General features: G+C 46.0%; 1 protein-coding gene across 1 annotated transcript in view; it reads left to right on the top strand.

Moving 5' to 3' along the window:
• Nucleotides 1–3,550: 3,550 nt before the first annotated feature.
• The window catches only part of DDRGK1 (DDRGK domain containing 1), a 180,770-nt gene continuing 157,179 nt past the window's right edge, over nt 3,551–27,141 (top strand). The window contains exon 1 of the mRNA XM_069632243.1: nt 3,551–3,715. Within this exon, the coding sequence (XP_069488344.1) occupies nt 3,628–3,715 (88 nt within the window). The 5' untranslated portion in view covers nt 3,551–3,627. The remainder of the gene's footprint in view (nt 3,716–27,141) is intronic.

Below are 27,141 nucleotides of genomic sequence, written 5' to 3'. Positions count from 1 at the left end.
GTGTCGGCCTTCTTCTGGGTCAAGGTGGCCCCTAGGCCGTATGCGCTGGCGTCAGTGGTGATGTAGGTGTCCCATTCAGGGTTGTATGGTTTAAGACACGGCGCGTGTAGAATCCTTTTCTTGATTTCGCCGAAAGCCTCATCCTGTTATGGGCCCCAAGAGTACGCTGCCCCCTTCTTCATGAGCTCCCTCATGGGAGACGTGGTCTGAGAGAACCTGGGGACGAATTTGGCATAGTACTCGGCTAGGCCCAAGAATGAGCGTAGTTCCTCTTTGGACATCGGCGCCGGTGCTTCTGTAATGGCCTCCATGAGGTTCTTCTTGGGGCTTACCCCATCACTCGAGATGCAGTACCCAAGATATTCTACCTTGTTCACCCCGAAGACACACTTTTCATGGCGTAGGTGAATGCCTTCCTCCTGAAGTCTGCTCAGGACTGACTTGAGTGCCTTGTCATGGGTCTCGTTGTCTTTGGCGTACACCAGGATGTCATCTTGGAAGAATGAGACATTGGTGAGGCCTTTAAGCAGGGAGTTCATCATCCTCTGGAATGCGGATGCTGCGGACGATAACCCGAAAGGCATGCGGGTGTATTGGAAGGTGCCAAAAGGAGTGATGAACGCCGTCAGGGGGCGGGAGGACTTGTGTAGAGGAATCTGGTGATAGGCATCACGCATGTCCAGCTTCGAGAAAATTGCTGCCTCCTTCATCATGAGGACAATCTCATTGATGCTGGGGAGTGGGAAGCTATCTGTGATCACCTCCAAGTTCAGGCTTCTCAGGTCGATGCAGATCCTGAGGTCGTTGCTGGACTTTTTCTTTACTAATACTACCGGACTCAGCCACTCTGAGGATTCTACGGTTTCAATGGTTACTTCTTCGACCATCTTCCTCAGGTGGGCGTCCAAAGCTGGTCTTGCGGTGGCAGGTACTGCCCTTACTTTGTGCTTGACTGGGGTGGCGTTGGGTTTCAGCCGAATCTTGTGGACAAAGTTTTTCACTTTTCCCGGTTTCTCGGAAAACAGGTTTGGAAAGATCTCCTTTTAGTTTTGCGCTGCTCCTGATGAGATAATGAGCACCTGTTCCGGAGTGCTGGGATCTAGTTTCATGCTGAGTTTGTGTTGGTCATCCCACCCCAGCACGGCTGGACCTTTGGGTGAAAAATACACTTTGGTGGTGGTAGACCTCCCTTTAAAATCGATCCGGCCTTGATGTAGCCCAACAGGTCGACCGTTGCCCCTTCAAACACGGTCGGTTTTTGCCTGGTTGATCTAATCTCCACTTTTTCTTGTCCCATCATCTCCTTGTACGTGTTGATGGGCAGAATGGTGAGGTTGGATCCCGAATCAGCCATGACGCGCGTTTCCATTCCGTCCACTTTAATGGTGCAGTGGGGCTTTTCTCTTCTGGCATGGGGGGCATTGACCATGACAACCATGGGTCTGTCCTGTAGTTCATCATCATCAGTTGAGGTGCAGTCACCGTCAACACGGGAAACAGTTTTCTCCCGCCACATGCATGCCGGAGCCACGTGGCCAATGCGTCCGCACTTGGAGCACTCCTTATTCCTGGCGGGGCGGTCGCGGTCGTTCGCCATGTGCTTGGAGCTGGCGCATCTGTAACATTTCGGTGCCTCCTTTTTCCTGGGACTTTTGTCTTTGGGGCTGTCGCGGGAATGCTTGTCTCTGCGACCTCTCCATTGTATCGCCGCCATTTCGGGCACAGGCAGGTGACTTCCCGCCTCCTTGCGTCTGCTGGAGGTTTCTTCCTCCGCCCTGGCAATCTGGATGGCTTTATCGAGGGTGACCTCCTTTTCTTGGATGAGTTTGTCCTGTACTTTCCTAGAGTTGGTGTGGACAACGAGCATGTCGCAGATAACCTGTTCTGCATTTTCTCCAAAGGCGCAAAGAGAAGCGAGTTCCCTCATCCTGGTGATGTAGTCATCCACGGGCTCGCTCCCTTCCTGCTTGCGAGTGTAGAATCTCAGCCTGTGCAGTACAATGTTCTCCTTATTGGTGAATCTCTTCATGATGCGACGAGTCGCTTCTTTGTAAACATCGTCGTCTTCGACATCATCGTCCGCCGCAGGTATTTCTTTAAGGCCGGCAAAGATGCGCTGACCTTCAACCCCTAACGCATTTAATAGCATCGCCCTCTTCCTGATGGGGGCATATCGCGTGCCGCCCACTGCTTCCAAGTAGGTGGAAAAAAGGGGTTCCCATTGCATCCAAGGAATTGCCGGTGTCCCTGGCAAGGGGAGAAACGCAGGGGGTGGTGTGGCGCCTTGCATGGTGGGTCCGTGGGACTTCTGGTATCCTCGTCGCCAGTTATGTTGTGGCCTAAATTGATGACAGGACGCTGTAGGGTTTCTAACAGTCTTTATTGACTGACAACAGGGAGAAAGGCTCTAAGGTGGCCTGGTGATTCTGGGCGTTTACTTACAGTTCATTGCGATCAAGTCCTGTGCTTTCCCAGTTGATTCACTGTGGAAAGGTTGTGCTCACTGGTGGCACGCTGTAAACTTCTAGGGCCCCCATGAAGCCTCCTGTGGCTGTGGTGTTGCGCCCTAGAAGCTGTGGTGTGAGTTCTGTGGCTCACTGCTTCTTATCCTGTAATCAGGAGCAGCGCTCCTCTGTGACCGCTTCAGCTGGCCGGGCGCCAACTCTGAAGCAGGAACGTTTTCCCGCGGAGTGTGGGCTCGCGATATCCCGTCCCGCGAGATCTCGCGAGAACACGCTCCCGCGATCATGTGATGTCCCCACAAGCCCCAATGCATTAAAATGAGGAAATATGCATCTTCCGATTTCCCTCTTTAAATCTCCCTCCCAGTGCATCTGAATGTTGGCATGTATGCACCAAGGTGGGTGAAAACACCCGATTTTCTTTTTGGCGGTGAGAGCCCATAGAAGTGAATGGGTGTATGAGGGACCTGGTGGATGATTCAGCTGCTTGCAAGGCTGGTGACACCCGCCAAAAGCGGGTGAGTTGAGAGCTATGACTTGGGCACCTCAGCCCCCGTGTTACCTGCTTAAGATATTGTTCCACAGAGATGGTTTCATGCCTGGCTAGGCATATGTATAATTTGGGCACTGTTAATCTGCAGCATTAAAGCATTTCTAACCGTTAACTGCACAGTGTCTTATTGAGAGGCCACAACAGTTAGTTAAAAGATTAATGGATTCTTGATATGGTGGTTGGAAACCTCAAAAGTACTGGGACGAGGAAGTGTGAAGTTAATATAATATCCCTTATCTGCTAAATTACCATTCCTATGTAAAGCTAAGGTTTTTCTTCATTTTAATGTTATCTTACATTGCAATCATTAAAGTGCTATTATACTTTCTTATTGCAAAAGTCTAATCTTATATTTGTTAACTCTTCCATAACAGTCATTAAAACTATTTGAAGTGAAATAATTAAGTAAATACTGTTAATGCCCATCACTCATATTTGTGGTCGCCTTTATTGTACGGATATGGTTTTAACTCAGTAGTCCTTCTTTTGTATTTACTGTCCTATTGCGTGCTTTACTGTGGGATTAACTCAGCAAGTCCTATTTCTATCTATTTGGTCAGCCCGGTTGTGGTAGTACAGCGGGTGTGACAGCCGTGACGTTTAATAACAGTTATGGACCCAGTGCTGTATGTCCTTGCGGCACTGATCCTAGCAGCGCTGCTCTTCTTCGTTACCCGATTTCGTGGCCAGGGTCATTCAGGTGAGAGACCTACTATACTATGTTTTTGTCTCTGTATGCACCAGCGCACGTATACCCTCCGCGAAGCGTTACGATAGGCTTCGTCACCAGTCATTCTCGTCCCGCCCCGTGTTAGACACGTCAACTTAGTGCAGTGAAATAAAAAGAGGGCTAGCGAAAAATGAAAAATTCAAAGAGGCGGCCATATTGGAACGGTGAATCAGTCTGATTTCAAAGTCACAAACTGGTGAATCCCGGTGTGTTCTTTGAGTACTGTAAGAATGTAATAATCCATGATCCATACTAATGTATAGACACAAATTAGAAACACGCTTCCATGTTGGTGAAGGGAAGTTACTTGCGTGCTGCGCGAGCGTGTTATGTTGTTGGGCGAACCTCATTGTTATTGAGTGGCGTCTCATTGTTATTGATGCGCAAACCTGGGGCCACAATCTCATAGTGCTAAACGGTCAAAGTGGTTTAAGTAAACATATATTTTTTTACCAAGCTCGCTGGTTGAATTTATTATGCAAGTGAAATAAATTCAAGCTTAGAATAGCTTTAATACTTTTAAAGGTTTGCATTAAGTTAATGGACGACCTAAAAAGTAATTTGTTCAACGGCTTCTAAAAGGCCTAAAAGAATAAGACATTTGGCCGTAGGATTTTTATTTGTATACATTTCCATACGTGCCAACTGTTACGTCGTACGTTTTGTAACTCAATGAAGGCTGCATGGTATCCGAAATTGATAGGTTCTTTAATGTAATAGAAAGTCAACCACAGATAAGTAAATCACCAGTTCAAGTTGTAAGTAATGAGGGAGGAAGAGAGAAAGACATCCACTGGTATGACCATCCAGAGAGTTCGCCCCAACTGACAATATGAGAATGCTCCCTTAGACCTAAGCATAAACATTCTAACCTAGCGTTCCATAATGATAGGCACTCACCTGGATGCCACTGAATGACTTCAGTCAAACATAACACATCTTCCCCCTCACAATATTACAATAAAATCAACACATAGCAGTGTATGTAAAATCACTATACTACACACTGGATAAAGCCATCTAACCTCACCACAATTTCCAAATACTCACCAAAAAGATATACTAAACCACTCAAAACCATCACAACCGTGGCAGGCCAATACCACACATACAACATCACCGGGAACCAGCCCCCCAACAAAATCCAACCCAAAACAACCACCATCACAGCACTGTATTCCAACCTTTAAAATGGAATTTACCTAAGACAATTCACCACTGAATATTATTCTAGGCACATGTCCAAAATAATTCATGCACATTTAACCCTTAGAATGGGAAAATATCCCAGATGATGGTGCTACGGTAGCAACACCAAAATGTATGCAAACTCAATAACCCTAGGCCACTATTTAACATTGGTGCCACAATGGTAATATCAACTTTATGCAACACCAAACCATTGAGCAATAGAAATAACCCCGAGAAACCATCCCAGAAATTGATGCAAATATTGCATACCAGCATTCATACTACCAATCCAAAGGTTGCAATCCTTATATCCAAGCAATGCCATGTACTCCACTCAATACACCTTGAACCCCAAACACATACTTACAGACTGCACACGTTACAACTAATTCAGCATGAACATGGTAATAAAATCAGAACATAAACGCCCACACAAGAGTCCATTGTTCAAACTTGCAGGATTGTTCACGGTGAAACTGTGGAAGTAAGTGTAAGGTTAGGTATAATGGCAATATATCTTATACAATAATACCTTAGATCATCAAACATAGCCAACCTCGCAAAACATTCATGCATGCGCTCACAAACACCAACCAAAAATAAATGCCATAAACTCAGGCATTATAAACTTGGAGCAACCTTGCTCCAACCTAACCACTGTGCCTAAACACGACCAGCATCAAGAAGACACTTCCATTGAAACTCCTCTTATAATTTATCCAATGAAAAAAAAAAAACTTCTCAAACATTGGTTCCAACATCACAGCTGCGCAGTAACCAGGCCAGCTAAATAAGGACCACCTCAGCCGAAGCTCCTATTACCATTATGCAATTAGGACAAACTCCTCCTTTTTTTTTCCCCGTTTTGCCAAAGAGGAAAAAAATGAACACATAGCAATTGCCTCACCAAGTTCCAACGCACACAAAACCTGAATACGAATCGTGCATAAGTATCAAATAAAAGGAATACATAAACACGCCTCACCATATCACACATAAAACACGCAGAGTATTGTTGTAAAGTGACTTCCAGGCTTCTTGGGATTACTTATATGTTTATTTCAAGTACTTAAGTCACAGTTACATTAAGTTATATACATAAGTGGACAGGACATAACACTGGCTCCCATCACCAAGGCTGGGGAGCTCTAACTGGCTGGGTGTGGAATCCTTGGGTAAACATTCCGACATTCACAAGGCAACACTCCACATGACATCACCAGCTTTCACATACAGAGACAAGCACATCACAACACATCTCCTTCCTTTACTGATAAACATTACAAACACACTCAGGAACGATATAACACATCTCCTTCCTTTACTGATTCACACTGCACCCACACAGATACATCAAATAGACACAACATATCTCCCTTCTTCTCAAACGTCAACACACACGGACAAACACACCACAGCATATTCCCCTCCTCTCCACATCCATCACCAGCATGGGGAATATCAATTCTGAGGGACACTCTCCCTACTTCTGTAGGCCACTAACCCTACACACCCACCTACACCTTCAAGCATCTGGGGTGATATCTCCAATCGCACTGGTGGATACGCTACCTCAATATACTCTAGCAGATTTGCTACACGCTACCTCAAAATACTCTTGCGGAGGCGCTACCTCCAATCAAACTGGTGGTGGCGCTACCTCCAATTACTCAGGCGGAGGCGCTACCTTCAAGTATTCTGGCAGAAGCGCTACCTCCAAATACTCTGGCAAAGCTCAAAAGGGCACATACCCGTTGTTGAATGTGGCGCCAACCTCCGGGCCCAGATCCTATTCTGTATCATGGCCAACTTATCCAATCCGCACTCCTCTCCCATACGAATACTCTCCATCACACACCTATTTATCCTTTCAACCACTCCATTGGACTCGGGATGGTACAGTGAGGTTCTTTTGTGATCAACTCCAAATTTCCTTAAATAGCTAGTGAAATTGCCCCCTATAAACTGGGGACCATTGTCCGTCAATAAACTCTCCGGTAGACCTTTACACTGGTGGTGGCGCTACCAAGAGGGGAATATGCTTTGATTGGTGAATGGAAACATCACTGCAGAGCTTTCTTCTTCACCCCTCAGTACTTCACACTTGCAATGCAACCTCTGACAGGCGACCTCTTCACCCAGCACGCCATACCCCAGGAACACCTTCCTATCACAAAGAGTTGCTGCTGGTTATGACATCAGCTGTCTTCTCTTGCCCGCAGCTCCTTAGTTCCTCCCTCTCTCATGGGAGTCATCTTCACTACGAGCTTTGTTTAATCTACAGGTTTCTTAAACTAATGGGGCGAGATTCCTTCTTCAGTTTAAGGGCCCAGGTGTAATTTTAAGCTTCCTTTTAACAACACTTCTGGTTTTACTTTAACAGGCTTGACTTCTTCACACAGATTTCTTCATCTTAAAGGCCTAGCTCCCTTCTTGAGCTTCCCTTCAAGGCCCTGCTCCTCTCTTCAGCCCCAGGACCCAGCTCTCCCTTCACCTTATGGACAGCTTATCCTTCAGTATGGTGCTTCCTTCCTCCCTTTTTGTGCCCTGGGTGATGGGTCTTACTTGTGTTTTGGGGCAGTGTTGTCCTTTTCCAACTTCTTCCTGCACCCCCAGCAGCAGGCTTCTTCCACTTTCTTCAGTTACTTGCTCGCATGTTCTTCTTTTTAAGACCAACTCGTCGCCAATGTTGTAAAGTGACTTCCAGGCTTCTTGGGATTACTTATATGTTTATTACAAGTACTTAAGTCACAGTTACATTAAGTTATATACATAAGTGGACAGGACATAACACTGGCTCCCATCACCCAGGCTGGAGAGCTCTAACTGGCTGGGTGTGGAATCCTTGGGTAAACATTCCGACGTTCACAAGGCAACACTCCACATGACATCACCAGCTTTCACATACAGAGACAAGCACATCACAACACATCTCCTTCCTTTACTGATAAACATTACAAACACACTCAGGCATGATATAACAAGTATTTGTGGTCAAGCTGTGTAAAAAAAAAAAATATGGTTAAGAACATGACTATTGCACAAAACTCTCTGACTGACTTTCCCATAGCCCACGATACATCTCATAAACCAAAACGTAAGACATTGCCAGAATACCAGTAACATTTTCTAAGAATAAATCACTGCTATAACAATAATCCCCTGGAGGGCTCTCTGAAGTAACCAAAATAAAGATCTAACCAAGTTAAATCAGAGCCGTTACAGTTCTGTCCCTTATCAGGACATATCTGAACATTCTCAAACATGCTGTCGTCTTTCCTGGTAGGCAGTTCCTGAAAATTCCCAAAAATGTTATCAAACCAGTCCAAATTGGTCAGACCGTCGTCCAGCCGCCTCCTTGCTGGCTCTTCTGCCTTAATAGGATTAATTATAGGCACACAACAGTCATTTGCAGTACTTACAATCTTCTCAAAGTTCTCGGTTGTTACCTGCCGCACATTTGCGCACTGTACCGCTGTAATGTTTGGCTAATTCATTCGAAATGTGTCTGAAAACGCCTCCGCTCCTTCCACTCGAGATGTAAACACCAGCATGGACATCATTGTTGGTTGTAAACAATTCATTTTTACAGTAGCGCCGCAACTCTCCAACGCCACTGCTCTTTCCTACTTCCTCATGCGTAACTGGCACGTTTGCTCTTCTCTTACTTTCATTCTCAATGAAACACGCGCAACCTGCCATGGAAACAGACCGCGGAACCTCACTCGAATTCATGAGAGGCAGTGAAGATTCGTTGGCACAACCGTTGCTCTCCATGGTGTAAGACACTGCCCCTCCTAGCAGTGACGTCACCATAAGTTTCGATGCTCCCAACAGCTGCAGAGTTCACCTCTGATCCGACCGACAATCAGCACGAACAGCATATGACACAGACTGTGTCACCCATTTTTGTTGGACAATGCCCCAAAGTCCGCTCACTGCTTTGGTGCTCCCCCACACACCAGATGGGACACGGAACACCAGTAACTCCCCTTGAACCAATTCCGTGTGCTGTAATCCCTCTCCAGCAGCATAGCTCATCATACCACCAGTTCTTGGGCAGTGAGGAGCTCCGTTCACCCTCTACAGAGCGGGCTCAACAATTGGGGGCATGTCACAGACCCAGTGGATGTCTTTCTGCGGTACCGGCTGCTTTACTTGACCGCACGTAGCGTCACACAGCACCTCTTCATTCCGTTGTTCATAGTGCTGCATCTCCCTTGCCGTGCCCGACGAACGCTCTCCTCCTGAAGCTTCACGACATTTTCCATTCTCCTTGAACACAGATTCGTGGTACGACACAGCCCTTGAGGTGAGTCACAGTCAACATCCTCAGTTAATCCCATCATCGTCGCCAATGTTACGTGGTATGTTTTGTAACTCAATGAAGGCTGCATGGTATCCGAAATTGATAGGTTCTTTAATGTAATAGAAAGTCAACCACAGATAAGTAAATCACCAGTTCAAGTTGTAAGTAATGAGGGAGGAAGAGAGAAAGACATCCACCTGTCTGACCATACAGAGAGTTCGCCCCAACTGACAATATTAGAATGCTCCCTTAGACCTAAGCATAAACATTCTAACCTAGCGTTCCATAATGATACGCACTCACCTGGATGTCACTGAATGACTTCAGTCAAAGCACCAACGTTTTGCAGCACCTGAGAGGGAGATTATCTCCGAGAACGCAGGTAAATCGATTTTCCCCATTCTATTGTATTGGGGTTATCGTAGCGCTCAACCTTTAGTGTCGCCAGGGCGGCAGAAAACACCCAATTTCGGGTTTGGCAGTGGTGGGCCCATGGAGGTGTGTAGACATGCAGGCGCTTTGGCGAGTGATTCAGCTGATTTGCAAGGTAGTTGACACCCTCAAAAGCGTGCGAATTGAGAGGTATAGGTTAGAATGGAGACAGCAAAAAATGGCAAGGTTTATGTAATAAGTCGTCTCCGGCCAAAATGAGAGGGTTAGAATGTATGCATTTCCATGGCTCTCAACCATTTGTGTTGCAAAGGCGGATGAAAACACCCAATTTTGTTTTTGGCGGGTGAGAGCCCATTGAAATGAATGGGCTGCAGGAGGCTTGCCGGGTGAGTCAACTCTTTTCCAAGGCGGGTGACACCCGCCGAAAGCTTGTGAGTGGAGAGCTATGTATTTCATCCATTACCTCCACACCACACCCCTCACTTTGTTGTCCCAGTCCATTACTCTTTGAAGGAGTCCGCCTTCACCCTAAACCCCTATAGCTACACATTTCTTTTCTTCTTTTCTTGCCAGGGTACCAATATGATGCCTCATCTGCACGCCTCCTGTTTTTACAGCTGCATTGCAGCTTCATTTCCTATAGTGTGTGGGTGGGGTCCTGCCGGGCAGTGTCTCCATGTCCTGAACGTTCCCGGGGCTCATATTGTCAGTGGAGCGGATCCTTTCAGCGGCCCTGGGTGAGGAATGGCCAGACTAGCCCAAGCAGGGCACGTGGGAAATCACAGCTGGGTGAGCGCCCCCTCTCTTATCCACTTTGGAAATCCTCATCAGGGTAGGGATAGTGAGATTTTTATCAAACCCTTTTTGAGTTTAATATGATGGGATCTTTTGAAAAACCTTCTTGTCTGCATCACATTTCTGACCCCTCCATAGATTGTGTCAGAAGTGGGATCGGAATCAATTGATACAAATTGGGGAACCCTTAAGTTTGAGAAAGTAAGCAAAAGAGCCTCCACTCCTACGATAGCTACCACAGTCTCTAGGCACCTATAGTAGCAGAGGGGATCTAATTAAACCCAGAGATAGGGTCTTAATTGCTACCGACTTAATCCTCTCCCCCGGATCCCTAAAGGTACCTATATATACCCCCAAAGGTACCTATATTAGACTTGCCTCTAAGTCAGAACCTATTGTAAAACCCAATATTGAGGCAGAGGAAGAGAGCTTTCCTGACTTGGCTTTCATACAACAGAAATGACCCATTATAAGCTGAATCTTTTTATCCGGTAATAACCAAAGAAGGAATGGCCCAGTCCATTTCTTTTTTCATCTTAAAAGTGGATTACTGTATAGAGGGGATATAAACCCATCTGGTACACGCCAAACACAAATAGTAAGACCCAAAAGCCTCAAAAATATTGTGTTAGAAATGGCATATTCCCATCTAATAGGGTCTTTTAGGAACAGCAAAAAACCAAGCCCAAGTTCTGAATACATTTTACTGGCCAGGAATTTAGGCTGATATAAAGAATGTTGTCAGCATGTGTGCCATATGTCTGAAAACCAGTACTCAAATATCTCCTCTAGTTCCATTACAACCCCTACCTATTACTGACATTCCCCTTTCTTAGGATAGGAATGGATATACTTGGCCCAATGGAAATTTCAATACTAGGTAATAAATATATGCTAGTCATTTTGGACTATGCAACTCGTTTCCCTGAAGCATTTCCATTAAGGAACCATAGCTCACAACAAATGATAAAACTGTTACTTTCCTTCTTTTCTAAGATAGGGTTCCCAAAAGAAATTTTGACGGATAACAATCTACATTAATGAGTACACTTAAGGCTGAAGTTAAGAAGATTTATTTATTTAAATTATTATAGAGTGCTGCATGCCTGAAGGCATCAGAGCGCATGAAAAACAAGACTAAAGACAGACAACAAGTAGGAGCATCAGGAGATTCTTCAGTTTAAGACCCTACGCACCTCCATTTACCATTGCCAGATGGATGGATTAGTGAAAAGGTACAACCAAACATTATAACACATCTTAAAGAAGTTAGTAGAAGTGGATGGGAAAATTGGGACATTATGATACCGTTGGTCCTGTTTGCCATTAAAAAAACTCGTCCGTCATCAACTGGAGTTTCTCCCTTTGAATTATTATATGTGAGAGAACTCTGAGATGCATTAGATAAGCTTTGCGAGACTTGGAAAGAAATGAAAGGGGCCCCTAGGGGTCCCTCGTGATATGGAAACAAGGCAATAACCATACACGAAAAGATGCGCCAGACACGAGGTTCAAATTCCCAATGCTAGGGTTTATTGCAAGCAAAAATAGTCCCAATTGGCCAATTCTGGTCTCATGCCCCGCGACGTGAGTTTCCTAGACCTCGAGGGATGCAAGAGAGCAAATTACGTACATCGGTTACATATATACAAAATGCATATCATACAAATCAGCTATGTCATGTTTAACGCCCTCCTTTATTAAGTTTCTTTGAACTCGGGATGACGATGGACATTTCTGACGGGTATGACAATTATGACACTTTCGATGTCTATTCTAGTAACAATGTGCAATTTAGAAAGTGCGGAGGCATCTTTTAATTGTTGAACAGAACACAGTGGTTCTGTTCTTGGAAGCAAGCTGCACACGGGGGAAGAGCCACATTCCATGCTTTGCTATCTATGAGGTACTATTCGTGTCCTGGGAGCCTGGGTTTTGCGAAGGGGGGCCGTAGGAAGAGCATAATTCAAGCCTTTAGCTGTTTTATTCTAACATATTCTACCATCGTACGAGACTGGCTGGCAGCTGTGAAGTGATTAAATGCCCTGCAGCTCTCCCTCAAGGCTACAGAGAGGGAGCATGGGCATTCCTTTCTGGGTTACTCATGAGGAGTTTTCAACAAACTCCTCAGTCCCGCGACCTTGCCCTTTCATATTCAGACAACAATGTTAACAGTTGAGCAGAGTAAGCAGAATCCGCAAGAATTGCAAGCTGCAAAGCAGTTTTAGACAGAAAGCAATGAGCAATGGTTAACAAGCAAAATGGCGATTCTGCTACGTTTAAAATGGCCGCTTGTTGGTCAAGCATGACAGTCTATATTTCTATAATTCGGTGCATAAGACGGGTGGCCTACGGCCATCAAGTTACGTCTGTCATTCAAATGAAGGGTATTCACTTTTCCAGATTGACAAACCCTCCTTTTGGCCGTATGCCAAACGTCTTATTCATTCATTGTATCCTCCTCCGATGAGGATAAGTCTGGGGTATCTATGTCTGAACCTTTCATGCTATTATGAGCATCATCTTCATCATTAATGTCTATAGCCATGAATTGTTTTACTGTTTTTGTTTCATCAGTGTCTCTGTTATTTTGGCCATGCGTTTGTTTTCCTCTCGACACCATGTGCATACATCCCTTACTACATCCATCAGTTATTTTGGTGCAAACTATTGGTAAGCATTGTATGCAACAGCAACATGTTATGAATATCACAAGTACCACCATTAGTATCGAAATTAACTTCCATCCCCAAGACCGCAATAATCCCCAAAACTAGGATCCTATCCCCCAATCCCCTTCTTCAGTAGAGAGTGTGGAATTTAGGACATGTAATTTCCGGATTGCTTTAAATATTGTAGGGGAGTAATCATCTATATACACACAGCATGCAGTTTTTATGAGTTTGCAAACTCCCCCACAATCAACTAATATTATATCGAGAGCCATCCTGTTTTGGAGTGCCATTAGTCTTATTCCTTTTTCTTCTAACGTCATATTCAATAAAATATCCGTTGTTGAATCTATTGTATTGTTTAATATTCTAGACAGTTTTCTTATATTGTAGGAATTTTCTATTTGGGACAAGAATGGTATAAATGATTTGGCTATATCTAGTGCTATCATTCCATCCTCGCTACTCCTTTGAGTTCTACCTTTTGTTCGTCTGGCTACTTCTGCTGTCTCCAAGAGGAACACTCCTGGAAACAGTAGACCTAGGTAGCATGTACCTCCCCAGTTCCTAGGTAACCATGGATATGCTTTTTTCCCACATATAAAGTAAACAGGGTCCCCTATGTACACGGGTTCTATTTCGTGCTTTAAAACCACTGTGTTCAGGCAGTTGCTAAACGTTCCTACTTCATAGGAACCCTTTTTCTGTAAACATAGGGGAGCAGTTTCGGGGCAGTGATCCACTGTATAGGCAGGGGGCACAGCATCTTTATTCCATTCATCCCTCATTCGAAATGTCATTACTGATGTTTCTTCTGCTGGCGGGTTGGTGTATTCTGCCTATGTAATCTATCTAGTCTTGTTGTCTTTCGTGTATTCTTCCTCATGGGATCTGGTGAAAACATGCGAGCTTTGTGGAATATGGAACAACCCACAGGTCTCATGATCACTTCCTCAAATTCATTCATATTGGTCTCATCTAGCTGACCCGTATTACTCTTGTTCCATTTTCCAAAGAACATTGCACTCAATGATACTTCACATGAATAAACCAATGGTAATGGTTGTACATACCAGCCTATCCCTTTCCCACTGTGCTGTGGTAAATGGGCGCAAACCCAGCAATCTTTTTTCTTTAAAACCGCATGGGTCATGTTCATGATGAGCAACAATGTATTGTTGCCGTATCGTTCTCTATGTCTTTCTTCCATTGGGGGCAAAGTACCAGTGATTACATGAACCGGGCTTTCAGTAGCTGCTTTTGGCAAAAATGTTTCTAATGGGTGCACGGACTCCAGGAACCATAGTGTAATAGCTGTTATTGTTGGTACTACCATACTTAAGAAACACAGGACCAATGTCCAAATCAGTACCTTATTCCTTTTACCATGCTTTTTCCCTAAATTTACAGTCTCTAAATCTATCATCTTTTCTGCAGGGGTGCAGGAGGAGGCTGAAACCGGTCTTGATTTGTTCTTCATCGTCCTTCTTCTTGCTGGCAAAGTTTGTCACAAATGTCTCTCGTTCTTGATGCCAGAAAAGTTCAACGAAAAATGTCACAGTTCAATTCTGCCAGCCCTTTAACAGCCTAGATCACCTATCCACTCCGAGCAAGATTAGTTGTTCTTCCTCCCACTGCTCAGACTATTTCTGAACAGTTTTTTTATTGATAGATTACTATGTGCATCCAGCTTGTCCCGCTCTGGCTTAGGACACATGCACTCTATCAGTCTTAGTACTTATGTGCGTCCAGCTTGTCCTGCTCTGGCTCCTGACACATGTACTTTTTATAAGCGCACTGAGGAGCCGTGAGTCTTGAATTGTCCGACTTGCACAACTCTCACACTTCTTTCCTCTACGCCCCTGGCTCCTATTCCGTCCGTGAGTGGAACCAAAGGCAAAAGAAAAGCACCAAAGATCTGTGGATCACTTTGCCTGTCGAGGCCGCAAATTATACTGTTTCACTCATGGTATTGTATGATCCGTGAATAGTGCCGTTGCACTTCCAGTATCAGGCTCAGTGTCAGCCTGTGGCACAATGATGGGTAGCGATGAGCGCCGTGGCAATGATGTAGTTTCTTTCTTTGGCTTTGGTGCATTTGCAGAAACTGGTGGGCGCCAAAGGGGTACACGCGTTGTTTCTGCTCGTGTTTGCAATGCAGGGTTTGTGTCGCTCGGCAGTGATGTTGTTTCTGCTGAGCAACGTTGGGGCACTTTTCGCCCTCTCCCCTTACTGGCAGCCCCTCAGGCTCTGTTTCGAGTTTCACTTCTCGCTTGGGCTTTGTTTCAACTTTCACTTCTCGCTCAGGCTGATGCTGTGTTACGCTCACCTGATTCCCACGGGGATCTGGACTGGCCCGCTGTTGCTTTCACCAGAGCCGAGATGACAGACTGGACAGACCCACTTAGCTTCGTTTGTTGGACTCGTACGAATATCTTTCTGCAATGGAGAAAGGGAATTAACCTCCTGTAATCTGAGCGTTAACCCGCCTTCCCACTCCCCTTGTCTGCCCACAGAACACTCCTGAAGTTCCCTCTTAATCTCACCTGAAGATTTGGAAAGATGAGCTCTCCATCCTGCGTCGAGCGCAGGGGCGCGTAGACGACCAGTTACTTCACTGGCGTGGAGGAATTGGTGAGTTCCAGTATTGACTCTAAGTCCAATTGTTTGTAAGAGTTCAAAAGTCTGATCTTCACTCTGCCAGATTCCTTGCAGGTTGCGGATTTAAACCACCAGAAGAGTTCCAAGTGGCAATTGGTAAGATCCTGGTAAGTCTATTGTGGTTCTCCCCTTTGGGGCCGGGGTACAGCGATGATGCAGAATTAACTGCGCCGACCCGAAATGAGGTGAGTACCCCCTGTGGTAAATCAGGTAAGTCTTTGGGGTTAGGTTGTATTGTCCTTGTTTTTTCCCCTTAGGGGCCGGGCTGCGGCAGTGATGCGGAATTGACTACGCCGACTCGAGATGAGGTGAGCACCCCCCTGTGGTAATCAGGTAAGTCTTTGGGGTTAGGTTGTATTGTCCTTGTTTTTTCCCCTTAGGGGCCGGGGTGCGGCGGTGATGCGGAATTGACTACGCCGACCCGAGATGAGGTGAGTACCCCCCTGTGGTAATCAGGTCAGTCTTTGGGGGTGATTTGTATTGTCCTTGTTTCCCCTTAGCGGCCGGGATGTGGCAGTGATGCAGAATTGACTACGCCGACCCGAGATGAGGTGAGTACCCCCCTGTGGTAAATCAGGTAAGTCTTTGGGGGTGGTTTGTATTGCCCTTGCTCACCTATCTGTTCTTGTCTCCCCCAGGTGTTGAAGAATGGCCTGGAGATGCTGGATTCGTGATGGAGTAAAGGAATGCAGCCCCGGTTGGTGAGTTCAGCGCGGCTCTGCGAGGTGCGTGGCAATGCACCTGAGAAGGCTTCTCTTTTCCAGATCGACGATGTGCTGGATCAAGGATTCAGGTAAGGGTTTTGTTCTGACCTCTTCTCCTTCTCCTTTTCTTGTTCCAGGTTTTCCAGGGCTGAAGCGGGCGTGGCTGAAGACTGGAGCTGCTGAAGACACGGTGAGCGTTACGCTGCAGCAAGCAGAATAGCGCGAAGCACGTGTGGCTGTCCGGGTGTGGCTTAAATAGCCTTGGAAGAAGTCCCAGGTAAGTATTCTTCCACAGCCCCACCGAGGAGGAAAGGAGACCCTGAGGTAAAGTAGTCCCTTTAAGCCTCATTTGGCTTGTGGCTTCGTGCAGCATGGTCTGCATCAGGTAGGTATGCAGCATGGTCTGCAACAGGTAAGATTTCTGTAATGAGCCTGGCGCTCATAGCGCCAGGACTGACTTTATTCTTATGAGCCTGACGCCGTAGGCGTCAGGTCTGTAGCCAAAGAGCCTCTAACTGGGGTTTTTGGGCATGCTTCAAGTGGCATGATGCCTGCTTCCGGGGTTGCTGGGCCTGGTCTGGCTTTCCGGGGGCAGGCATCGTGACAGCACTCCCCCTCAAGGCCCTTCCTAAAGCTGTTCTCCCTCTCGGCCTTGGTTTGTCTGGAAATTCTTGGTGGAACCTTTTCACTAATTGAGCTGCATGCACATGGTCACTAGGCTCCCAAGATCTTTCAGGAGGACCATAACCTTTCCAATCAATGAGATAGAAGAGTTTTGATCTCACCCTTTTAGAGTCCAAAATATTTTTGACTTCGAATTCGGGTTCCCCGTCTATGAGGATAGGTTCAGGTGGGGTGGTTAATCTAGTTCCTGGTTGCACAGGCTTCAAAAGAGAGACGTGAAAAACAGGATGAACACGCATATGACCAGGCAGGTCCAACTTGACGGCCACTGGGTTAATAATAGCCTTAATAGAATAAGGTCCCAAGTACCTGGGGTTAAAAGTCTGTGTTCCCTTGAGTGGTAAGTACTTGGTGGCTAACCATACTTGGTCCCCTACTTGGTATTGCGGTGCTTCACTCCTGTGTTGATCAGCATCCTTCTTGTATTTATCCTTAGCCTTTTGTAAATGTGCAGTCGCCTCTTTAAAGGCTTGTGTGATAACAGCGTGGAGATGGTCCACCGCAGGCATCTCTAAATGCTGGGGAGAATCTAAGTCTGAGGTTCGAGGATGGTGACCATATATGGTAAAAAAAGGGCTTTGTTTAGTTCCTGAGTGTACAGAATTATTGTATGCATACTCGGCGATCCAAAGAATGTCTTTCCAATCCTCCTCAGATTGATGTAGCATATAACGTAGGTATTGCTCAAGAGTCTGGTTGTTTCTCTCAGTTTGACTGTTGGTCTGGGGATGGTGGCTGGTTGAAAGCCTAACATCAATTTGTGCCAGCTGGCAGCACTTCCTCCAAAAATGTGAAATAAATTGACTTCCCCGGTCTGAAATTAACACGGAAGGAAAGCCATGTAGACGGACAACATTTTCAAGGAACTCCTTGGCCAGGATTGAAGCTGAAGGTATTCCTTTTAATGGAATGAAATGGGCCATTTTAGAAAAAAGATCTACAATAACTAGAATGGTGTTATAACCTTTGCACGGGGGTAAATCCATGATAAAGTCTAATGACAAGGTATGCCAAGGAGTAGGTGGTATGCCTAACGGTTGTAATAATCCAGCAGGTTTTTTCTTTTCCCCTTTATTTTGAGCGCAAATGCCACAAGACATGACAAACAACTTGACATCTTTTCGCCAGGTGGGCCACCAAAACTGTTTCTTGATTTTGGCTTCAGTTTAGCAATGCCAGGATGTCCTTCCATCAAGGTGTCGTGGTAATGAGAAATGACAAGTTTCATTAGTTCCTCTAGTGGCAAAAATAGCCGGCCTTGGTAATAAGGTAGATTGTCGGTGACAGAATACTCTGGGCCTATCCTTGCCCAGCCATGTAAGGCATTGGAATCAAAGAGTTGAAGGACCTTTTCTTGAATGTCCTCCAGAGAGTGTATGGATGTCAGACCAAGGATCCTTTGTTCAGGAATTATGGGTACAGGTTCTAAAGCTCTTTCTGTTTCTCCCATTCCTATTCGGGACAGGGCGTCAGCTTTTCCGTTTTTACAACCTGGTCGATAGGTTATTACAAAATCAAACTCGCCGAAGAACAATGCCCAACGGAGTTGGCGTGAAGACTGGGCCTTGGCTACCTTTAGGTATTGTAAGTTGCGGTGATCAGTGATGACCGTAATGGTATGCCTGGCGCCCAGCAGATAGTGCCGCCAAGCCTTGAAGGCGGACTTGATGGCCAACAGTTCCTTGTCGGTTATAGCATAATTTAATTCGGGAGTCGAAAACTTTCTTGACCAAAACGCCACTGGGTGCAGCTGGTTAGTTTCGGGATCCTTTTGGGAGAGCACTGCTCCCATAGCTGAACTGGATGCATCTGTTTCCACTATGTAGGGAAGCTCTGGGCGCGGGTGTCGCAATACAGGAGCGGATGTGAATTTCTTTTTTAACTCTTGGAAGGCGTTCTCGGCTTCTTCTGTCCATGTAAAGCGTTTATTCTTTCGCAATAGTGTTGTAATGGGATGTACAATGTGTGAGAAGTCCGGGATAAACCTGCGGTAGAAATTGGCAAAGCCGAGCAAGCTTTGAACTCCTTTGACTGAGCTTGGCGAAGGCCAATTAAGAATTGCGTCCACCTTCCGTGTATCCATCCGGATTCCTTTCGGGGTCAGAATAAATCCAAGAAACTCTACTTCCGTAGTGTGAAAGATGCACTTTTCCAGTTTAGCGTATAACTTATACTGGCGTAACTTTTCTAGGACTGCTCGGACGTGCTTTACATGATCGGATTATGATAGGGAGTATACTAAGATATCGTCGATGTAAACGACTACACAAACATCGATGAGCTCTCGGAAGACATCGTTCATGAAGAACTGGAAGGCTGCTGGTGCGTTACACAGTCCGAAAGGCATCACCTGGTACTCAAATAATCCGTACTTTGTGCGAAAAGCAGTCTTCCATTCGTCACCCTCTTTGACGCGTACCAGATGATATGTCCCCCGAAGGTCTAGTTTTGTGTATATACAAGAGTTCTTTACCTGGTCTAGTAGTTCAGGGATCGAAGGCAATGGGTACCGATTCTTGATAGTTATCTGATTCAGCGCGCGGTAGTCAATGCATGTTCTAAGGTTGCCTTCCTTTTTTGGCACGAAGAACAAAGCAGAAGATGCAGGGGACTTGGACGGGCGGATGAAGCCATTAGCAAGATACTGGTCTAGGTACTGGCGCAAGTGGAGATTTTCAGGTTCCGTGAGGGCATAGATTCTGCTGCAAGGTGGTTGTGCTCCTGGTATGAGATCTATTTGACAATCATACGATCTGTGCGGTGGTAAGGTGTTTGCCTGCTCCTTTTGAAAGACATCCTGAAAGTCTTGGTATTCAGCAGGTAATTGTATGGCAGCTTGGATTATTGGGGCCAGTACTGAATTTAGAGTTCTCTTTGGGTAACAGGTGTTAGCACATTCTGGGAAGGTTAGTCTCTTCTCTCGCCAATCAATACAGGGATTGTGTTTTTCCAACCAAGGGATTCCCAGTATCAGTTGAAACTGTGGAGCCTTGATTAAATCAAACACAATAACCTCTCGGTGTCCATCCTGACCCAGCAAAGTCATCTCTGCAGTGGAATGAGTTACGGGCCCAGAGGCAATTTCAGTTCCATCAACAGTGGTGACGACATCGGTAGTGGTCTTTCGGGTGAGAGGTAGATTCATCCTGGAAGCCAATCCGTAGTCCAAATAGTTTCCTATGGCTCCACTATCTACGTACGCCTTTACCGCGTGCATGCGTGATGGCTGCTCTGGATCTAAAAGGACCATGGGTATGGTGAAATGCGAGGTCAGAGTGTCCTTCTTTAAGCTTGGCAAGCTGACCTCTACGCTTGCCGGGCGTGATCGTTTCCCGAGTCAGGTTTCAATTGGTTTTCGTCTGCTGCTCCTATACTTTTCTTGGGCGGTTTTACAGGGCAGTTCCGAAGGAAATTACCAGTAGCTGCGCAATATAGACATAATTGCTGTTGCCGTCTTCTTTCCCTTTCCTTCTGGGTTAAGGGTCCTCTAACCCCCCCATTTGCATGGGTTCTGTGGCATCTACCCCCTTCGAGGGTACGTAGGTTTTAACCAAGACCTTGTTTTCAAACTTGGTTCGATCAGCCTTTCTGGTTTGAAGTCTGTGATCTAACTGGACCACAAAATCTATATATTCAGCACAGTCTAAAGGCAGGTTCATGACTTGGGCTAAAACATCCTTGAGTTCTCCCCGAAGCCCTCGATGGAATAATGTAATTCGCTTGGCTTCAGGCCATTCGGTTTCCACAACTAATCTATTGAAGGTTGCAATGTAAGATAAAAGATCCTGATTACCTTGCCGTAAGGATAAAAGTTTGTTATCCAAAGCCTGTCCATGGGAATGTCGGGCGAACAGTCTTTCCATGCTAGTTCGAAAACCTTGGAAATCTCGAAGAATCGGGTCATCCTGATTTACCTGACCAGTCCCCTGCACAGCCGCTGAGATATGACAGTACAAAAGCTACCTTGGCTTGATCGTTTGGGAAAGCTCCAGGTCTACATAAAAAGTGTAAGCGACATTAATTCATGAATATAGCAAACCTTTTAGGGTCTCCGGCAAAGCGTTCAGGCAGAGCCAAGAAAACGGCTCCAGGAAGGTTTATCTGCACCGGGTTACTCGGTGGCACCGGAGCTGGGCTGGCCCCGAGTCCAGGTAGAGGTGTTTGTCCAGCCTGGCTTTGTAATAGCTGTCTGGCCAAATCATCAGTTCGTTCGTTTGATACTATCAATTCCCTCCTGAGGGCATTGGTTTCCTGGCGGGCGGAATGCACTTCGGCCCTTAGTTCCCGTAATAATTGGGCCAACTGATCGGTTTCCGAGGTCTCCATGACGCCCAGGTGGGTATTTGTGGGTAGGCTTCGCGTTCTGTTACACTCACCTGATTCCCACGGGGGCGTCGATCTGGACTGGCCCGCTGTTGCTTCCACCAGAGTAACACGTAGAGCCGAGATGACAGTCTGGAAAGACCCACTTAGCTTCGTTTGTTGGACTCGTATGAATATCTTTCTGCAATGGAGAAAGGGAATTAACCTCCCGTAATCTGAGCGTTAACCCGCCTTCCCACTCCCCTTGTCTGCCCACAGAACACTCCTGAAGTTCCCTCTTAATCTCACCTGAAGATTTGGAAAGATGAGCTCTCCATCCTGCTTCGAGCGCAGGGGCGCGTAGACGACCAGTTACTTCACTGGCGTGGAGGAATTGGTAAGTTCCAGTATTGACTCTAAGTCCAATTGTTCGTAAGAGTTCAAAAGTCTGATCTTCACTCTGCCAGATTTCTTGCAGGTTGCAGATTTAAACCACCAGAAGAGTTCCAAGTGGTAATTGGTAAGATCCTGGTAAGTCTATTGTGGTTCTCCCCTTTGGGGCCGGGGTACAGCGATGATGCAGAATTAACTGCGCCGACCCGAAATGAGGTGAGTACCCCTCTGTGGTAAATCAGGTAAGTCCTGAAGAAATACTCCTTCAACATTACTTTTGCCGTTGACATGGCAGTACAGTCTTTTAAAGGATATGCCTCCACCCACTTGCTGAATGCACAAATCACCACTAACACATATTTGTAGTTCTGGCACCTTTCCATTTCTATGAAATCAAAATGGATCACCCCAAATGGCATAGAGGATGGGCCAAAACTACCTACTGGAGTCATGGTTCCTTTCCCTACATTGTGTTGCAGGCACGTAATACAATTCTGCACTAGCCTTTCTGCATTCTTTTTTATGTGCTAATTTTTCCATACTGTGGATAAATGCTGTACCATCTTCTTCGCGCAAATGTGGGTAGGGCTATGCGCCATTGTAACCATTGCGGTTACGTAACAATTTGGCAACATCCAGTTCTTGGTCTCTTTGTCCACCCAACATCCCTCCAAATCTAACTCAGCAGAGCCCTCAGCCCACCCCTGAATCTCTTCGGTCGTGGCCTCAGCCTGCATTTCTTTGACTGTGGCAACTCCATTCTCCATCATACAAGATACTTCCTCAGTCTGTACTGTCATCATTTTATTTCCCAAATCTGTGGCTGTTTGCTTCGCAATCCTGTCTGCAAATGCGTTTCCCTCTCCCACTTTACATGTTACTTTTTTATGCGCCTCGCATTTCACTATAGCTAGGCGCTTTGGAAACGCGAGTGCAGACAACAATCGCACAATCAAAGGGCCATGCTGAATCCTGGCCCCATGTGATGTCAAGACACCCCTCTCAGCCCAAAGTCGGCCAAAGTTATGAACCACGCCAAAGGCGTACTAGCTGTCAGTATAAATATTCACGTTCAAATTCTCAGAGAGTTCACAAGCTCGGGTCAGAGCTATTATTTCTGCGGCTTGTGCCGAATTGTAGGGGATTCTTCTGCTTTCTACAACATTCTCTAGGGTAGTTATTGCATATGCGGCCGTTGATGTGCCATCAGGTAATTTAAAACAAGAGCCGTCACAAAATAACTCTCCATCTGGCTCTTTCTGTGGGATGTCGCTCAAGTCAATTCTTCCCTTTGTTTCTTCTTCAGTGACCATTAAACAATCATGGGGTGGTGATTCGTTGTCACCAATTTCTGCTATGGGCAGTGGCATTAATTCTGCAGGATTCAATGCGCTACACCTCATAATCTGGATGTGGGGTGCAAACACGATGAGCTCATATCTTGTTAGTCTAGCTGAGGTGAGGTGTTGCGTCTGTGTCCTATTTAATAGAACGTCTATAGCATGTGGCACCATCAGAATTAAAGTGTGCCCCAATACCATTCCTTCCGTTTGTCTCACTGATGCAGCAGCCGCTGCGACGGATCGCAAACATCGTGGTAGTGCGCGCGCTACAGGGTCCAGCGCGGAAGAATAATAGCCGCACAGCCTATTTCTTCCACCTTGTTCCTGTGTCAAAACCGCCAATGCACATCCTTCACTCTCACTCACAAATATTCTAAAGATCTTTTTATAGTTAGGAGTGCCTAAAACTGGCGCAGCACACAATGCAGCTTTCAATTGCTCAAACGCTTTCTGACATTCCTCATCCCACTGTAAAGGCATCACTGCATCCTTTTTAGTTAACTTTATCATCGGCTTCACAATCAATGCAAAATTACTGATCCACTGCCGACAATAAGAGGCCATGCCTATTACAGCTCTCACTCCTTTTTGAGTCTTTGGAATAGGCATACTAGAAATACTTTCTATGCATTCTGGTGTTAATCTTCTCCCTTCTTTCGAAAGTAGGTAACCCAAATAAAACACCTCCTTCTGATTATACTGGAATTTCTTCAAACTTGCCTTGTGACCATTGGTCGCTAAGTGTGTCAATAGTAATATAGTACTTTCTTTGCAGATCTCTTTCGTGTCAGCAGCTATTAACAAGTCATCTATGTACTGCAAGAGTACGCAACCTTCGCGTAATTCTAGCATGTCTAGCTGTTCTTTTAGCGCTCTGCTGTAAATGCTCGGGCTTTCTGTGTATCTTGTGGAATGCGTGTGAATGTGAATGATCGACCTAGAGTGACCGCAAACAGATATCTAGTGCTTTTATCCACTGGAATGCTAAAGAACGCGTTCTTCAGATCAACTACACTAAAATATTCTGCAGTGGCCGGCATCATTGTTAGTATGGTTGTGACATCTGGGACCAAAGGGAATTGTGGGTCTACCACTTTGTTTAATGCGCGCAGATCAATTATGAAACGATAGGGTACTTCATTGCCTCCTTTCTTGTAAACTGGAAGAATCGGGCTGTTACACGTGCTACCTGCAATTTCTTCAACCACCCCCAATCTCACCAGGTCAGTAACGATACTTTTTAATCCCTTCTCACCTTCAACAGAAATTTTATACTGGGGAATTCATGGTAGTGTAACACCTTCTTTCAAAGTTATTTTTGCTGGCTTTATTTTCAAGCATCCTACATCGTTATCATGCATTGCCCACAGGCAGGTTGGTACTCTACTTAGCTCTTCTGGTAACGCTTTTGACATAAATTCCGTCACCGGTGCATCGTGAGGCCACATCGTGAGGAACACCCCATCTGCCGTACAATGTATGACTGCCCCCAATTTTCTCAACAAATTTAATCCTAGCAAGTTCTCTCCACAATTTTCTGTCAAAAGAAATGGACACTGCTCCGTAAATGGTCCTATTGTAATTGGGACAGCTTCGGACATGGGGTTAATTACTGGTGTACCTGCGAACCCTACAGAAACATTATTTTGCCCTGACAGTGGGATCTCCGGAACCAAGTGGTGGTCTATCGAACACTTCTGTGCCCCTGTATCTACAAGGAAACGGTGCTCCTTATTCCCGACTCTCATTTCTACGTAGGGTCCTCTCTGATTCACGGGAATAGACACTGGTTCCGACCCCTGCCGTGGCTGTTAAATCGCGAAAATAACAATCATCCGATGTGTAGTCACCCCTGCTGCTATAATACGTGTTTGTCTGTGTATCAAAAATATTCCCATTTCCCCCTTGGTGTCCTCCACTCTGATCATTTCTCTGTTGGCCCTGCCCGCCCTGATTTTGGTTCGGAACACTTTGGTTCAATGCCTGGTTCTGTTGCGCTTGGTTTTGAGTACCTCCATTGGTATATCCCTGCTGCTGCTGCTGCATGCTATTTCTGCTTGGGCCGTTTGACCCCTGATGTCCTCTATGAGGCCTTCTCTGACCAAACCCACCTCTATTCTGTAGGTGCGGGCATTGCGCTCGCCAGTGTCCTTCCTCCTTACAGTACGCACATTGATTTACACCCCGTGCATATTATTCATATTTCCTCTGCCTTGTACATTTCCTCAACCTCTATTGTATCCAAGGACCTGCTGCAGTAACACTCCTACTATCGTTCGCATCGCTTCTTTTCTCATCTCCAATGGGGACCCATTACATATCTCACTTACTTTCTTCACTGACGTTCTTTTGTTCGACACCCATCGCATTGTTTCCCCCACCCATACCTGCAATCTTTGTTTATCACCTATTTGTCCCGGTACCGGCAAATGCTTTGTACCACCTGAAAAAACTCTCGGGCACGATTTTTGCATATACAACCTCGACGCCTCCTTCCTACCTTTCTTAATACACTCACTACTATATTCAGATGTAGCAAACATTTCAGCATATCTGTCTTCCATTTCATTTTTCAGTTCAATGAGTTTGTGCACATGTTTTCTTACATCCTCATCTCTTTGCTCACTGCGTGCTAACTTATTCAAATCTAACAATCGCTGTGGCGGTAAATTCCCAAGTATCTTTTTCCATTCTCCCACCAGAATTTCCCCCATGCATTCCAACACTACCTGTCTCTCGTCGCTTCTTCGATATCCATACAATGAGGCCAATGCTGCCGTCCCATCGTTTCCTTCTATGTACATTTTTGCCTCTTGCCGTAATTCAATCTTTCTTTCTTTGCTGATCGCGCTTCGAGTTACCCATCCAAATCCTGTTCCTTCAGCCCCGCCTCTCGCCTCCCCGGTCTCAATTTCAACTTCGGGAGGAGCGGATGGTGCTGAATTTGTCTCTGGAGCGGGAGGTGCGGATGGCACAAGTGACACAGGTGGAATCTGTGAAGGGCCTTCCTGGGTGCTGGGAAATTGTGTGTCTGCGGTCTGCGCTTGTGGGAGGGCTCGATCTGTGGTTGGGGCTTGGGTTAATGCTTGCGTGAGGGGAAGTGCTTGGGCTACGGGAGGGGGTACGAGAGCTACTGGTTGGGCCTGCGCAGTCACTACTGGCGTGTTTGGTTTCGATTCTGGTTTTGGGCCTCGACCTGTATTAGTTAACAAATGTTCCATTAATTCGTCTGCTATGTGTAGTTCCCGCTGCGGGTATCCTCCTCTATATTCCATTGCTCACGTCTCCCTTCCCGTCTTAGACTTGCCGTCCACTCCTCCTCCTCCTTTTCTGCTACCTCAAGCTTCGTTTTGTGCCTACGCGCATGCTTCTCTCTACTCCTAAGTCGGAGCATTGCTTCCCTCTTCCAATCTTTGACAGTCTCAAAAGCTGCGGGTCGTGCTTTTTTCCTAATCAACATCCTTTCTAGGTTATCTATCCTCGCAATCTCAAAGCTACCATTAATCGGCCACTGATGGTCGGGTTGCTTTCTAGTTTGCCTATGCCAAATTTCACAAAATATTATCGCACCCACACCATATTTTGCATACATGTCATAAGCCGGCGTTCCCCCAGGCGGTGCACTTTGGCCATATTCCAAGGACTGTCTACCGCAGCTGAAAAGCCCCGCTAAAGTGGACAGTACTCCAGGCATGTTTCTTTAACCTTCCTCTTTGGTTAGCTAACCTTTACCTGGACGTTTGAATTTGCAAAATCAACACTCTACCAAAAATCAGGTTTTTATTTGAATCGGGGAATGACTCACCTGATAAAACAAGTCGCCTGTCCTAACGCAACCTCTCCCAAAGTCGTGTCTGCGCTTCTCTGGCTTCTGCCTCGTCTCAGGACCCTCGCCTCCTTTGCCCTCTGGCCCGGTACGTCGATCAGGGATCAGATGTGTGCAGATCTG

The sequence above is a fragment of the Ambystoma mexicanum genome, chromosome 6q, assembly GCF_040938575.1.
Source record: "Ambystoma mexicanum isolate Mex_15411 chromosome 6q, UKY_AmexF1_1, whole genome shotgun sequence".
In the NCBI taxonomy this organism is placed as follows: Eukaryota; Metazoa; Chordata; class Amphibia; order Caudata; family Ambystomatidae; genus Ambystoma; species Ambystoma mexicanum.
This window is presented reverse-complemented; position numbering and strand designations above follow the sequence as displayed.